This window comes from Polypterus senegalus, chromosome 15 (assembly GCF_016835505.1).
Source record: "Polypterus senegalus isolate Bchr_013 chromosome 15, ASM1683550v1, whole genome shotgun sequence".
NCBI classification, from domain to species: Eukaryota; Metazoa; Chordata; class Cladistia; order Polypteriformes; family Polypteridae; genus Polypterus; species Polypterus senegalus.
Window position 1 is genome coordinate 38,109,338 of NC_053168.1, and position 17,441 is coordinate 38,126,778.

General features: G+C 37.9%; 1 protein-coding gene across 1 annotated transcript in view; it reads left to right on the top strand.

Moving 5' to 3' along the window:
* The window catches only part of nek10 (NIMA-related kinase 10), a 214,625-nt gene that overhangs the window by 50,169 nt on the left and 147,015 nt on the right, over positions 1-17,441 (top strand). The window contains exons 5-8 of the mRNA XM_039737572.1: positions 8,486-8,625; positions 9,762-9,860; positions 11,889-11,973; positions 15,075-15,116. Of these exons, the coding sequence (XP_039593506.1) occupies positions 8,486-8,625; positions 9,762-9,860; positions 11,889-11,973; positions 15,075-15,116 (366 nt within the window). The remainder of the gene's footprint in view (positions 1-8,485; positions 8,626-9,761; positions 9,861-11,888; positions 11,974-15,074; positions 15,117-17,441) is intronic.

Genomic DNA, 17,441 nt, shown 5'->3' on the forward strand with positions numbered 1-17,441 from the left:
ATTAAAACCCCTAGCCTAATATTGTGTAGGTCTCCCTCGTGCCTTGGACTCCACAAGACCTTTGAGGGTGTCCTAAAGTACCGTACCTGGTTAACAACAGATCCTTCAATTCCTGAATGTTCAGAGGTGGGACCTTCACGGATCGGACTTGTTTTTCTAGCACATCCCACCGATGCTCGATCGGACTAAGTTCGGAGAACTTGGAGTCCAAGTCAACACCTTGAAGTCTTTTTTTATGAGTCAGAGTTCAATATTCTCTTAAAAGAGGCAACTTCCATCAGGAAATAGCGTTGCAATAAAGAGGTATACATGGTCTACAACTATTTTTAGGTAGGCGGTACATGTCAAAGTAACATCCCAATCCATGCAAGGGCCTAAGATTTCCAGCAGAATATTGCTGAGAACATCACATTGCCTCTTTCCATAGTGCATCCTGCTGCAATCTCTTACGCTGGTAAATGATGTACATGTACCCGGCTGTCCATGTGGTCTTAAAGAAAACGTGATTCATCTAACTAAGCCACCATTTTCCATTGCTCCATGCTCCAGTTCTAATGCTAATGTGCAATTGGTAGGTGCTTTCAGTGATGGACATGTGTCAGCATGGATGCTTTGTGGCTGTGCAGCCCAATACGCAGCAGGCTGTTGTGCACTGTATGTTCTGACAGCTTTCTCTAATGGCCAGCATTAGGTTTTTCAGCCACGTGCTACAATAGCTCTTCTGTGGGATCAGACCAGACAGACTAGCCTTCACTCACCACTTGCATCAATGTGCCTTAGGCACCCATGACCCTGTCACTAGTTCACTGGTTGTCCTTCCTAGGACCTCTTTTAGTAGGTACTAACCACTGCATACCAGGAGCATCATACAGGACCTGCCATTTTGGAGATGCTCTGACCCAGTTGTCTTACTATGTCAGTTTTGGCCTAGTCAGAGTTTCTCAGATTGTCCATTTTCTCTGCTTCCAACACATCCCCTTCAAGAACTGACTGTTCACTTGCTGCCTAATATATCCTATCCCTTCACAGGGAGCACTGTAACATGATAATCAATGTTAGTCATTTCACCTGTCAGTGGTTTTAATGTTATGGTTGACTAAATACAAAATACATTAACCAAGTGTTCAAAATCAATGAAATGAACATTGCCTGTCTGTTTGATATTGCTTGTCACTTACTCATTCACTGTGTAACCTACAAAATTTGAAAAACAAGAGAAAAGAACCCTGAGAGAAAATATATTTTGTTTGTTGAATTAATGTGACTCTTACGGCAGAGTCCATGTTGTCTCAGTGGCCACTGGCTGAAGCGGAGACCATATTAATTTCAACTCTGCTGAGCTCCAATTGCGCTAAATATCAGTGATCGAGATTCATTTTGAGTGGTCACTTCCTCTGGGGATTTCAACCTGGAGTCCATTGAATGCTTGGAAATGACTATTTCAATGTTGAAAATCACTTCTGGTTTAGAGATACACGAACAGACAACAACAACAACAACATTTATTTATATAGCACATTTTCATACAAATAGTAGCTCAAAGTGCTTTACATATTAAAGAATAGAAAAATGAAAGACACAATAAGAAAAACAAAATAAATCAACATTAATTAACATCGAATAAGAGTAAGGTTCAATGGCCAGGGGGGACAGAAAAAACAAAAACTCCAGACGGCTGGAGAAAAAATAAAATCTGTAGGGATTCCAGACCATGAGACCGCCCAGTCCCCTCTGGGCATTCTACCTAACATAAATTAAACAGTCCTCTTTGGATTTAGGGTTCTCACGGAAGGGCTTGATGAAGATGGTCACGTAGACTTCTGCCTTTTAATCCGTCCATCATTGATGGTGCAGCATGAAGCTTTGAGTAGGTGGAGGTGGCGCAGGCCACCACCACAAAGAAACCGGAAAAAGAAACAGAAAAGAGAGTAGGGGTCAGTAGCGATTTTAGAGCCACCATGAATAGTTATTTTGAGGAAATTGAACATATAGAGTATCAGGATTAAGTTAAATTAAGATTAAAATGAAGTTATAAAAAGGCCATGTTAAAGTAATATGTTTTCAGCAGTCTTTTAAAGTGCTCTACTGTATCAGCCTGGCAAATTCCTATTGGCAGGCTATTCCAGATTTTAGGTGCATAACAGCAGAAGGCCGCCTCACCACTTCTTTTAAGTTTTGTTCTTGGAATTCTAAGGAGACACTCATTTGAGGATCTGAGGTTACGATTTGGAATATAAGGTGTCAGACATTCCGATATATAAGATGGGGCAAGATTATTTAAGGATTTATAAACCATAAGCAGAATTTTAAAGTCAATTCTGAATGACACAGGTAACCAGTGTGGTGACATTAAAACTGGAGAAATGTGTTCGGATTTTCTTTTCCTAGTTAGGATTCTAGCAGCTGCATTCTGCACTAGTTGCAAACGATTTATATCTTTTTTGGGTAGTCCTGAGAGGAGTCATTCAAGTCATTCAACAAAAAAAAAGAACCTGAAACATGAAAACCACTAACCAAAAAAACAGCAGAAATCCTGCCATGCGAGGAGCATGAAAGCAGTTGCAGTTTACAGAGAACAGAAGTGACATTTGGAGGTTCTCCACCTATGAGGTTATTGAAAACCTTCATCTTTAGAGCAGCCAGCAGTGCTTTGAAACAGGCAGTCATGGCACAAAGAAGCATTAAAATCAAGGAAATCTTTTTATTAAATCATAGAGGGGTTTGTAGGAAGCTTTACATAATAAAAAATAAAGAAGTGGCCCAAAAACTACAGCTCTAGAAGTAGCAGTTAAAAAGAGAAGTAAAAAGTGACTGATGTTCAGTCTGAAGGTAGACTCCGTGGAATTTCAGTATTCAGCCCAATTCATCAATAAAAAATGTTAACTAAAAGGCATAGCTCCTTTTAAGAGACCAACGAGAAGTAATTACAAGTACAATCATCTATGACAGAAAAATTACTACAAGAAATTCAAATGTGAGTGCCCAAACTAAAACCTAGTTAGTCCTAAATAAGATGGCAAACTTAAACTGAATAAGATAAAATGAGAATAAAGCTGACTATATACAGTCATGGCCAAAATTATCGGCACCCCTGGAATTTTCCCATAAAATGCACCATTTTCAAAAACAGAGAAGAAAAGTAAAATCTGACATCATTTCACACAAAACTCAAAAAGCTGGCTGGACAAAATTATTGGCACCCTCAACTTAATATCTGGTTGCACGCCCTTTGGAAAAAATAATGGAAATCAAGCGCTTCCTATAACCATCAACAAGCTTGTTACACCTCTCAACTGGAATTTCCAACCACTCTTCTTTTGCAAACTGCTCAAGGTCTCTCAGATTTGAAGGACGCCTTCTCCCAACAGCAATTTTGAGATATCTCTATAAGTGTTCAATCGGATTTAGATCCAGACTCATTTCTGGTCACTTCAGAACTCTCCAGTGCTTTGTCTTCAACCATTTCTGGGTGCTTTTAGAGGTATGTTTGGGGTCATTATCCTGCTGGAACACCCATGACCTCTGACGCAGACCCAGCTTTCTGACACTGGGCCCTACTTTGCGCCCCAATATCTTTTGGTAGTCTTCAGATTTCATGATGCCTTGCACATAGTGCCAGAGGCAGCAAAACATCCCCAAAACATCTTAGAACCTCCACCATGTTTGATTGTAGGTACTGTGTTCTTTTCTTCGTAGGCCTCATTCCGTTTTCTGTAAACAGCAGAATGATGAGCTTTACCAAAAAGCTGTACCTTGGTCTCATCTGTCCACAAGATGTTCGCCCAGAAGGATTTTGGCTTCCTCAAGTACTTTTTGGCAAACTCCAGTCTGGCTTTTTTATTTTTCTGTGTCAGCAGTGGGGTCCTCCTGGCTCTCCTGCCATAGCGTTTCATTTCATTCAGATGTCGACGGATAGTTTGAGCTGACACTGTTGCACCCTGAGTCTGCAGAACATCTTGAATATGTTTTGAAGTTGATTGGGGCTGTTTATCCACCATTCAGACTATCCTTGGTTGCAGTCTTTTATCAATTTTTCTCTTCTGTCCACGTCCAGGGAGATTAGCTGCAGTGCCATGTGTTGTGAACTTCTTGATTATGTTGCGCACAGTGGACAAAGGAACATGAAGATCTCTGGAGATGGACTTGTAGCCTTGAGATTGTTGATATTTTTCCACAATTTTTGTTCTCAAGTCCTCAGACAATTCTCTGCTCTTCTTTCTGTTTTTCATGTTTAGTGTGGCACACTCAGACACACAACAGAAAGGTTGAGTCAACTTTTCTCCATTTTAACTGGCTTCAGGTGTGATTGCTATATTGCCAGCACCTGTTTCTTGCCACAGATGAGTTCAAACGAGCATCGTATGCTTGAAATAAAACGATTTCCCCACAATTTTGAAAAGGTGCCAATAATTTTGTGCGGCCCATTTTTGGAGTTCTGTATGACATGATGTCAGATTTAGCTTTTTTTCTCTGTTTTGTTGTGTTGTTCCAATGCACATAAAGGAAATAAACATGTGTATACCAAAACATTTGTAATTGCAACAATTTTCTGGGAGAAATGGTGCATTTTCTGGGAAAATTCCAGGGGTGTCGATAATTTCGGCCATGACTGTAGCATCTTAAGGTGAACTCCATTTCATTCAGATCGAGGGGTTTTTCAACTGATGTTTAATTTTTATCACCTAGCTGATGGATGTTTAAAGAGAATTAAGGCTTTAAGGGATGCAAAGTATAGGTCATACAGTAAACATTAGTTTCATTTTATAATTTGTTACGTTTTTTATTAAAACATTGAACAGTTAATCCTCAACATTTGCCCATTTTACTTTGCGACTTCATACATTCTCACAATTTTATTTGTAACCTCATTTTTACTTTTATGTTGGCAACCACGCACATTTGTGGGGTTTGTAGCAAAGCGCAGTCGAGAAAAAAATTGAGGGTTGTCATGCACGCAACTTTGAGGAGCAGTTGGTATGATGACTTGTTCATCCTACTATTGTAGAGTAAAGAAATCCCAGTGCATTTGTTGCATATTTTCCTTGTTTTGCTTAAAGTATCAAACTTTGTGTTGCAATTATGTCTCCCAAAGCATAGTGCAGGTCCTTCAGGCACTAAGCCCAAATCTGCAAAGTCAGTGATGCGGTGTTAGAAAAAGTTCATGCAGGAATATCGGCCGTGAGATTGGTGTTAATGAATTGACCAGTGGCTAGAGACTTTGAGGCTGCCAATCCCATTAGCAATCGCAGCCTCAAGGTTACACATCAACTTGCCTCTGCTTGACTCCCATAGAAAGTTCTTTAAGGAACTCAAGCGGCGCATGAAGCAGACATCACTGATGGACTATTTCAAGCCAGTTTGATCTTCATGATCAAAAAACGCTATTCTCCAGCCGTAAAGAACAGTGTTGGAGGTGATGTTGAGACCTCGCCAGCCTCTGTATCTTCTGACAGCAGTGACTAAGGTTTTTTTTTTTTATTTAATTGAAATGTTAGTACAAAACATCACAAAATTCTAGTGAATGACTAGCGATGAAAAAATATTTTTTTCATGTTACCAATTTTATTTTGTGTTCTGCATCTTATGGGTTGTTTCATGATTGCTGTGTTATGGTGGTGCATTTTGACCACAAGAGGGTGCCACTGAGCCCCAATCCTCAAATGCAATTTCACCCAACACAATTCCAGATTAAGATAAAAGACTTTTATTTGTCACCACCACCTTCCAAGTGAACACAACAAATATTAACACCATAGTAAATTAATTAAACGCTCCTTCTCTCCTTCTCTTCTTCTGCTCCTTCTGGTGAGTGTTGCTTGTTGCCCCCCCCAACTCTGACTTCCTGAGGTGAGGTGGTGGGCTCCTTTTAAGGCAGACCTGGGAATGTTTCTGGTGCTATGGTATTGTCTGTTAGGAGACCTAACTGGGAGGGTGTTGTAACTGGGATCAGCCACGAGGAACACTGCCACCTTCCGTGTGACAGAATGACCCGCTACTGCTACCCATACTGAACAACAACAACAACATTTATTTATATAGCACATTTTCATACAAAAGAATGTAGCTCAAAGTGCTTTACATAATGAAGAATAGAAAAATAAGAGACACAGTAAGAAAATAAAACAAGTCAACATTAATTAACATAGAATAAGATTAAGGTCCAATGGCCAGGGGGGACAGAAAAAACAAAAAAAAAACTCCATACGGCCGGAGAAAAAAATAAAATCTGCAGGGATTCCAGGCCATGAGACCGCCCAGTCCCCTCTGGGCATTCTACCTAACATAAATCAAACAGTCCTCTTTGGATTTAGGGTTTTCACAGAAGGACTTGATGATGATGATGATGATCACGTGGACTTCTAGCTTTTAGTCCATCAATGCTGGGGCATCATGGTGCTTTGAGTAGGTTGGTGGTGGCGCAGGCCGCCACCACAGAGAAACCGGAAAAAGAATCAAGAGAGAGTAGGGGTCAGTACTCCATACTTATACCCATGGGGATAAGGATCACAAGGCATTCGGGCTGGGTTGTGCCTCTCCCTGCCAGACAGGACATCTATCTAACCTCCATGGCACTCGCAGCATATTATCAAAAATAGTGTTTTGTTTCTAAAGAATTATATGCAGAAAAGTGTATTTTCAGCAATCTGTAGTGAAAGATTACAGCTCTTGGTGGTTTCAGAAACCTGACCCCCTATTTCCCATAGGTTCAATGTATTAACATTCCTGTCTTTTGGCGTTCACTTTGTTTCATGGGAATGGTACCCCCAGCAAAAACTGAGGATTGACTGTAATTTGCAGCCTCTTACTGTTGCCATCATTTGTATCTATTGCCTGATGCTACTTATTCCATCGGTGATTGAAGATGGGCATTCAAAGCAGGAAGAAACCCTGAGTGGGGCAGCCATACTAATTTGAACTTGTCCAGTTAAGAGTCACCATTGACTTTAACCTTAATGTCTTTGATATCCAAGAAAAAAACACTGAGTGCCCGGAGAAGGTCCACAGCAACACACGCAGAACATACCTGTATGTAGTCCACATAAATCAGTCCCAAACCGTGATAACAACTCCACCACGTTGAATCTGTTTCCATTTATTGTCATTACTAATTGCTTTTGTTTTCTGTATTGAAAAAAAAATATTCACTTTCAATCCACCTTTTTGTTTTCCTGGGGAAGCCATTTCCTTTGGAACAATCCATATCAAACTTGCTCTAGCTGGAAAAGTAGGGATGCCCTTTTTATTTTCTCGTATACGTAGTATCCTCCAAAAAATTCCATTTTGAGATTGTGATGAATCTCGACGTTTTAGACCTGAGTTTGAAAATACCATGTTTGGAATTATGTCTGTGTGTGTGTGTGTGTAAACAAGATAACATGAGTACGCTTTCACTTATGTCAACCAAACTTTGCATACAAGTATTAGGTACAAAACATACATTTCTGTCAACTTTTGGGCTATTTCTGCCAGCCAGAAGTGGTACTTTACCTTTTATTCATGCAGGCGCAGAGTCCGATTTATTCAACTTTACTTTTATAATAATTGTTCAGTATATTATTAATGCGATTTGATTTGTTGTTAATGGTTCTTTAATGTACATAATATCAAAATATAATCATTTTCTTGTGGATTTCTCCTCAAATATCCATCCCCATATCTGAATATATGAGAAACTCAACAGTGTCTGGACTCCACACAGTGACACTTGGACCGAAATTACATAACTAGTCCATGCATGGGTAGCCTCTGGTCTTCGCCGTGTCCATATTCCTTAACTTACTATCTAAATGGCACTTTCTTGTCGAGGTTGCTGTGGTACACTCATCTCTCGTTGGTCTACACAGGCTCTTCTCTCAATGTCATCCAAGAACTTTATACTTTTTAGTGCTGGTTTGGGGTTATGGATAAGGGTTGGGAGAGGGCGCCGGTTATTTAATTACATGTTAAAACTGATATTTGTTTCTTTAAGACATATTTTAATTAGTAGCAGTCTGCTAGCAAAGAATTAAATGAAAAAAATGAAAAGTCCCTTAAATGAAGGTATTTTGGCAAGTTGGTATAGCAAATAAAGTGGAGACTTAACACGAGGCCTAACATCAGTTTGTTGTGGCTGTGGAGTTTGCCTTAGTATTCTCTCCATATTCACACAATCTGTTTATTCGAAGATTCTGCATGTGTGGGTATGTTAATTTAGGTTTGCAGACAAATCTAGTTTGAGTGAGTGTATGGTGTGTTTCTGTGTGTCCTCTTGTGTCCCGCCATCGCTTCAGAGATGCTTTGGATAGGTAGCCTTCTGCATCTACTAATGCCAATGTCAAATTCCTGTTGCTTTAATAACCTTCTGGGGAAATGGATGTTCAAAGGATCCATTGGCCCTACCCACATTTCATAATTTTGAATTATACAGATATTATAAGAGTCTACATTATCTAACTAACAGAAAGTTTCATTTATTGTCTTTTTGTGTTTCTGAATGTATTTACAGTTTCCTTCAGTGAACTATGGAAAGGCCCGCACCAGTCTTACAAAATCATACCACCAAACCACTTTGTCAAGAAGTAGTGCCAGCCAAAAGCGAAATTCAAACAAACACTTCACAGAGGGAGAAGAGCTTGAAAACTTTAGGTACTTTATTATCTGCATGCATTTCTTTCTAATTTTATGGGTCCATTCACCCAAACTGTGTCTTTTTATATCCAAATAATGATTCCCATTTATCCCTTTCCTTTAATGAAGTAATTTTATTTGCTTCTTTTGTTTGTTTTGCTAAATGCATAGTGCTTATATAGTAACATCCTTCTGTTACTAATTAAACTGTAATTTTTGTCTAACCATAATCATCATGTCATGCTGAATTTTGCTTTGGTACTTTCAGATGCATTGTTGTTCCCCTATTCATATTCATTACATTCTTTCTTGGGTTAATATACCACTCCTATTTCAATAATGTAGCACGTGTCCAAAAACACTCCTATAGTGCTGTGTATAATAAAAGTTAACTGATAATTATGACTTCCAGAATTGAAAAATTCTTAATCAAAAACAGAGTATAGCTTACATGCTTAAGATGAATGTCTTTTTAGGCATCTCATTGTGTATCAAGAATCTAGGGAAATATGTCAATATGTCTTTAACTAACACCTCTTGTGTGTCAAATGAAATTCAGAAAGCAAACTGATCAACTGTTGTTTAACAGGAGAACTGCAAAACAGTTCATCCCCTCAAGTTATTGTCAAGAATACATGTTGGGAGAAGAGCAGCTTACTTTTTCATTGTAGGCTGTGGAGTCACTCCAAGTCACCGGGATGTATTGCGCTCCAATGGCAACCACTGTTGTAGTTCTTTTTCTGTCAATCGCTAGCATCCTTCTGATGGTCATAAGCTAAGGTGTTCGACAGACTCTGCTTCAAGTCCCGTAGATACACAGGTCCTGAAGTCATACTGATGTTTGGCTTAAGTAGGTCGTGCTGATGTAAGAGCCCAAACTCAGGAGCCTCTGAAACTCCTGGAGGTTACTCCATCATTTATCATTGATCATTTAAAAGCCTGTATAGCAGCTGTTCTTTTGACTCACTGCCTTGTCTCCTGGGATATTAAAGTGTCTCAGAGAAAATCATATGTTCATATGAAAATACAGTAAGGTGATCAAATAATTCAAGGTCTTTTAATCTATGATGTTTGTCATGTGAAACTAATGTGTATAATGTTACATTCTTTTCTTTCAATATGTTGTAATAAAACTATTCTCTTATCTATTAAAGTGTGACTTACAGAAATGAAAGGAAATTTTCAAGTCATCCACAGCAAAAACTGTTTCTTGAAATCTTCACAGCGCTGGTAAAGAACCGGCTAATTTGCAGGTAAAGTATAATTTTTAAACTTTTTCAAAAAAAAAAGTTTCTTCATCTCTACAATATATAAAATCATTTTACAATCCCTCCCTTTCAAAGATCCAAGAGGACACTGGGAAAAAGATCTCTCAATTAATATATCAGAAAAGGAGTGTAAAGTAGCAATGCAGAGAATTCACTCGAGCTCCATATGCGCAAAGCATACAATTATACAACTCAAAATTATATATCGAGCACATCTGTCTCGACTAAAACTCTCCAAAATGTTTCCAGGGCATGATCCAACCTGCGAACGTTGCAACCAAGCCCCAGCCTCACTGGGTCACATGTTCTGGGCCTGCACCAAATTAACATTATTCTGGACCAAAATTTTTACTTACCTTTCAGACAGCCTTGGACTCACAATCCCTCCTAACCCATTAACAGCTGTGTTTGGGGTTCTTCCAGAGGGGTTTAAAGTGGAGAAAGACAAACAAATTGTGATTGCATTCACTACACTTTTCGCACGCAGACTTATTCTGATAAACTGGAAGAACCCAAACTCTCCTCTTTTAAGTCAGTGGGAAACCGATGTGTTATATTATTTGAAGTTGGAAAAAATCAAATACTCAGTTAGAGGATCCGTACAGACTTTTTTCAAAACATGGCAGGATCTAATCAGTAATATTTTAAAATAAGTTCATAAAGCACAGAGAATTTATTAATTTAGGTATGTTTACAAGCCTTAAATTTAACGCCATTTAATGTCATTTTGGGCATATCTTAGTGTTTTCCATTTAAACCTTTGTAAAAGGAAAAGTGTAACAAATGTTTGCCTTATCATTTTATATCTTTTATTTGTTTGCTTGTTATAGTTTTCTTATTCTGTGTAATTCACAGACACATTTTCTTATATGCTGCTATTATTCAAAATAATATTTTGAGGATTACTACCTTGGATTTAACTATAGTTCTCATCTGTAAATGCACAATTCAGCTCCCACGCTAGAAATCCTTGGTTTTGAATTCATGCTCTCCTGAACATTCTACAACTGTATCTGCTTTTGGAAGGAAAAGCATTGCCTATAATTACATGAAAGTATGTATATTTTAATTCTTTAGGTGTGGAATTATTAAAATGTTATATGCAGCTATAAAAAGTCATCCCTACCAACTTAATTCATCAGGGAAACATTGTGACCAGCAGGGCTGTTGCAACACCAGACACAACCAACACGACACAAGTCTTGGGTTCAAACACAAGGTTTATTAACTACAATGCCTTAAAAAAGGCTTCCCACACGTTGTATAAACACAAGTGTTCGTTTTTTCTCCCTTGGTTATTTCTATACTCCTCCCAGACGAGTGTTGTTCAGCTTCTCTTCCTATTCCGACTAGATCTGAGTGAGGCAATGCCGCTCTTCTAATACAAGATCTGGAAGTACTTCCTAGCATCGCATGACATTGTCCATAAGAACCCCTTAACTTTAATAATGGAAGGGTGGCCAACTCTGATTCAGGAGAGCCACAGTGGCTACAGGTTTTCCTTTTAACTGTTTTTTTAATTAGTGACTAGTTTTTGCTACTAATTAAATTCATTTCATTTATTTGCTATTTAAGACTCTGACCCTTTAAGTCAGGTCTGAGCAATGTCGGTCCTGGAGGGCTGCAGTGGCTTCAGGTTTTTCTTCCATCCCAATTGCTTCATGACAGCTTATGCTTATGGACTGATAGGCCATATCAAGGATCCATTTACATTCAAGGGTCCATTTACTTTTTTATTATTATTTGTAAGCTTATTATTTATTTTTTTATTTTCATAATGTTTTTGTCAGTATGTAGCTTTGGATTTCAGACACACAAAAGGAATGGCTGTCCACATGCTGACAAAAGTTACGGCTTATGTAGATGTATGTTATGTAGAAATTAGGTAATTTGATTACCGAAAATGCTCACCATTTGTCTTAAATCATTTATTCACAAACAAATGGGATTATTATTTATTCTAATATTTGAGAGTTTTTAATTTTTTTTATTATTATTTAATTTTTCTTTTAGAGAGTGGGTCAATCAAAGTCAACCAGAGAACTTCCTCTGTGTGTTAATATGCCTGCGACTACTCATGAGAGAGCCTCTGTATCAGGTCAGTGCGATCGCTTTTATCATTTCCACATTACTGAACAATGCTTTGTTTCTTTTGTGAGACACAGCTGGAGTGTGAATGGTGATAAACAGTAAACTTAAAATAGCTTGGATTATCTGAAATTGCTGGCAAGATATTGCATGATTTGCATGTAATACTTGAAATTTGCAAACTTGTTTTAGTAGAGCAAAATAAATAAATTAAACATGATTCATTCACAATTACATTTAAGCAGTCAGTATAACAGATGTTCGTTATAAAAGATAATTAAAATTTCACCATCATAATCTCATGGTTACTTCAACATTTACTTTCTGATTTTATACATAAGATTATTATAATCTTATTTTATTTTTGTGACATTTCACTGACAGTATTTAGCTTCAGATTGCATTGCTGTCATAGTGTGCATTTCTGCGTGGTGATGTTTTTTAAAGTCACTTGCTAACATTGTGAATTGTTTTTAAATTTTATCTTGCTTTCTGGAGAAATTCCTCCACTAAAAACTATGACTAGTATGGTTTTAGGGGTTGCTGAGTCTATTTCAAACATTTTCCTGATTTGGTTTCATTAGTTTAAAAATATTTTTGTATTACCCCAACTCCATCTTAGTGTTTGTGGACTTTCCCATTTTGTGGTGTTTTAGCCACCACGAGGGATTAGTATGTTAATGTGACCTTATCATCAAGACAATGTAAAAGGTCAACCTTGGGCATTTCCAGATCTTCATCTAATATTGGATAATGTCATTTTTTTTTTTTTTAGAAATGAGTACATTAGAGGGTCAGCTCAAGTTGGATGGTTGGGAGACAAAGTCAGAGAGGCGAGATTGCATTGGTTTGGACATGTGCAGAGGAGTGATGCTGGGTATATTGGGAGAAGGATGCTAAGGATAGAGCTGCCAGGGAAGAGGAAAAGAGGAAGGCCTAAGAGAAAGTTTATGGATGTGGTGAGAGAGGACATGCAAGTGATGGGTGTAACAGAACAAGATGCAGAGGACAGAAAGATATGGAAGAAGGTGATCCGCTGTGGCAACTCCTAACGGGAGCATCTGAAAGAAGAAGAAGTCAGTTTTATAAAAAAATTTTTATAGTCATTCCTTGACCTCATTATGCTGTCATTTTAGGGAGTTCTGAGGCCAAGGAATTTTGTGGTCTAATTTATTATTTTTCTTTTTGAATTCTTTTTCTCGTGACACCATGTTGTGTTTGTGTAAATGGTGCCATTGTTGTTGTGCAGTTGCTAGGCTTAGGTGTGCCTCACGTGACGTCATCGTCGCAATGGGATAAAGGTCAGCATTGCGCATTTCTGAATAATCTTGAGTATTCAGGGCCATGTAACATTATTGCTGTGATAGGATAACGGTTGCCATTGCACATTTTTCGAATAATCTTGAGTATTCAGTGTCTCGTGATGTCATCACCACAACAAGATAAAGGTTAGCATCACGCATTGAGTCTTCAGATGACTTCTAAAAACTTGGTGTGCGTTTTTACTCGTTTTGGTTTCCTGATTTTGATTCTTGCCTCTCGTATTGGTTAATAAATAATAATCTAATTCCTGGCCTCTGACCCTCTCACTATGTTCTTTTTGACCCTGATTTTTGCTTCATGTTTTAAGCTCTGCTTATAATGCTCTTGTTCTTACTTAGTGGCATCGACCTTAGCCTTTTTTTTCTGACTTTGTCTCCTGAACCTTAATCTGAAACCTTCAATGACTGTTTCTTCCTGTGTAGTCTTTATAGAAATTAACATTTTATTTTTGGTTTCTTGGTACAATGACTATTCTGTTTTGAGTCTCAACTATGATTTAGGGTATCATTTTTGATTTCTTGAATGAATCTAATTGAATTTGTGGTTACAAACTTGGCTTGTTTTTGACATTTAATCTCATGGTCCCTATTCCAATCAATCTGTTTTGCAAAACATCACTAAGTTCATTGCCTGTCATGTCACATGGTATGTTGCAGATCCTTGTCTAATAAGTTGGTGCCATTTTCGATATTCAAGCTTTGAATTAAAATACAAACTTTTGTTGTGAAGTATTGTGATTACTACTTCTAAAGAAAGCATCTTAGTTATGGTTAGGACCTCTCATTCTTGTTACTTTACTACACTTTCTGTCTCTCATTTTGCTTTTTCTGCTGACTTCTTTTGATATTCCCCACATCTTTGAGTACCCTTTTATTCAAGCCCTTACCTCTGCAGTCATCATCTGGTATTATACCAAAAATTCTCCTCTAGGTGTTTAATACCAATAGAACACTTTTTTACCATAACAAAATGTGGTTTTGTTGGTAATGTTACCACTTTCTGTTCAATTTATATTGTCTAAGTTTAAATGTATGCCTAATCATGATTTGAAATCACTCCACTGTCCTCTACTGACAGCCTTTGGCATTCCTTACTGCCTATGATTAAATTAGATTTGATTTAAAAGAACAGTCATTTGTGAAGAATATTATTAATGAAAAAATTGTTAATACTAAAGGTATCTGCACCTATTTCTGCCAAATTTCAGACCTTAAAGTTCTTCTGTTTTAACCTTACACTTTGTAGACCCAAATACATACAGTAAGTCAAACCAGTACACAAACAAGAGATTCAGCACAGTTTATGGCCTCTTATTGGGCCCATCATCCTAATGTAGAAGTGTGTGACATAGCAAATCTCTTAACAAGAATCTCTCAAGTTTAACAAATAAGAAACAATTATTACACAATTTGATGTCTTTTGACTAGTTTTACAAAAGCCAAATGTGCCAAGGGAAGCACTGCAGTGTAGTGGTTAGTACTCCATGCCAGGGAACAAGGTTTTCCTTTCCTTGACTTACCCAGTTTCCTCACACTTGCCAAAGATCTTCTTTTGAGATGAACTGGCTGCTGTAATTGGGCCGGTATGGCTTAGTGTGTATGTGTGCACAAGCATGTCCTGAAATGTATTGCTTTGCCCCCCAGAGTTAGTTTCTTATTTGCTCCTGAAATTTTCCAGATAGCCTTTGGAGTCCTTTGTCCTTATAATTCAAAATTTAATTGTTAAATAGATGACTGTTATAATATCTTCATTTAATTTTCTTTTCAAAACTGTTTCTTTTCACTTTAGAAAGTGTTTCATGAACTTGAAGGAGTACATAGTCTTGCCCAGGTAAGATATTTTAAGTTTTGTTGATGGAGTTTACAGTGAAAAACATGAAAATTATCAAATGAGTCCAGTTGAATGATATACAAGATCATTTTGAAATATCATTGGTTTTATTTTCCTTCTCTTACAAATGTATTGAAACAGATGTTATAGTACTTTGATCTGCATTTAGGCGTATTGCCTTTTCCCCCTTCTGTTTAATAGCTTTGTAACATAATCCTCAATGATATATTACCACCTATTCATTACATTGTGTCAACATATTTCATAACCAAATGAAATCAATACATGACTGTCCTGTCCTTACATTTTTATGTTGTACTAATAATTGCTTTGTGTTTTGTCTTCACTGTGGGTGATGCTATTTAAACCTCTACTTTTCTAAACATAATTTGGTATAAAAGCAGTCATATGGTGCCTTATTCCATATGTATTGTTGAATGATGGATGTACAGGGTGGGCCATTTATATGGATACACCGTAATAAAATGGGAATGGTTGGTGATATTAACTTCCAGTTTGTGGCACATTAGTATATGTGTATATATATATGTATTTTCAAGATGGGTGGTGACCATGGTGGCCATTTTGAAGTCGGCCATTTTGGATCCAAATTTTGTTTTTTCAATAGGAAGAGGGTCATGTAACACATCAAACTTATTGGGAATTTCACAAGAAAAAGACTTGGTTTTAACGTAACTTTATTCTTTCATGAGTTATTTACAAGTTTCTGACCACTTATAAAATGTGTTCAATGTGCTGCCCATTGTGTTGGATTGTCAATGCAACCCTCTTCTCCCAATCTTCACACACTGATAGCAACACCGCAGGAGAAATGCTAGCACAGGCTTCCAGATTTTGTTCAGTGATGAGGCAAACATTTATGTGAATGGTGAAGCTAACAAACAAAACCACCACTATTGGTCTGACACTAACCCACATTGGATGGATCCCTCCAAGACTGTTGGAACAAAAAAATTGATGGTATGGTGTGGTATATGGGGTACAAAGATAGTGGGGCCATTCTTTATCAATGGAAACCTCAAGGCCACTGGATATGCGAAATTGCTGGCACATTCCCTGAGTTTTTCCAGCAAGATGGTGCACCACCACATTATGGGTGTCAGGTCCGAGCATTCCTAGATGAACAGTTTCCTGGAAAGTGAATTGGTTGAAGTTGAATGGCCCCCAAGGTCTCCCGATCTGACCCCCTTAGACTTTTATCTTTGGGGTCATCTGAAGGCAATTGTCTATGCTGTGAAGATACGAGATGTGCAGCACCTGAAACTACGGGTACTGGAAGCCTGTGCTAGCATTTCTCCTGCAGTGTTGCTATCAGTGTGTGAAGAGTAGGAGAAGAGGGTTGCATTGACAATCTAACACAATGGGCAGCACATTGAACACATTTTATAAGTGGTCAGAAACTTGTAAATAACACATGAAAGAATAAAGTTACGTTAAAACCAAGCACACCGTTGTTTTTATTGTGAAATTCCCAATAAGTTAGATGTGTCACATGACCCTCTTCCTATTGAAAAAACAAAAGTTGGATCCAAAATGGCCGACTTCAAAATGGCCACCATGGTCACCACCCATCTTGAAAAGTTTCCCCCCTCACATATACTAATGTGCCACAAACAGGAAGTTAATATCACCAACCATTCCCATTTTATTAAGGTGTATCCATATAAATGGCCCACCTTGTAGTTTAAATGAAGGCATTATACAGTTCCTGGGAAAAATGAAAATCCTTGTCCTATCTATGACCCTTCATTTTACACATTTGAAGGCTGTTAGTACCAAGTGTCATTATTATATTATATTACTAGAGGGCTTTGCCTCCTTGCTACACAATGTTTTGAAAATGGAGTGCAGACGTAGTCGCTCCTCTGAAACCCCCTCTTAAACAGTGATACAATGGGAAACAAATGCAGTTTTTTTTTTCCTCCTCTTTGCTCGATCAGCTTCTGGCTTGCTGCTGCTGCCATGCTCTGAATCTCAAACAGTGCTTTGAATGTTTAAAAGCCTGTAGGGCAGCTGTCTGCCTTGTCTCTCTTCACCTCCAGACATCCTCAAACACTATTCGATCACTTTTCGCTGTTCCGTTATTTCACTGAGTAATATTTTACATTTGTTTGTGCTAATGCAATCTTCACTATCATTTTTTTTGAGACTTTTGAATTTTCTACTTCCATTATCTGTAATCTGCTCTGCATGTGTATCACACCAACATTTTTGAATTCTTCACGACGTTCTACTTTGTCTTTTTCTGTCCCCAGGCATGGTTAAATCTCTTGGCACAAAGTCTAGTCTTGCGGGATAGGCTGA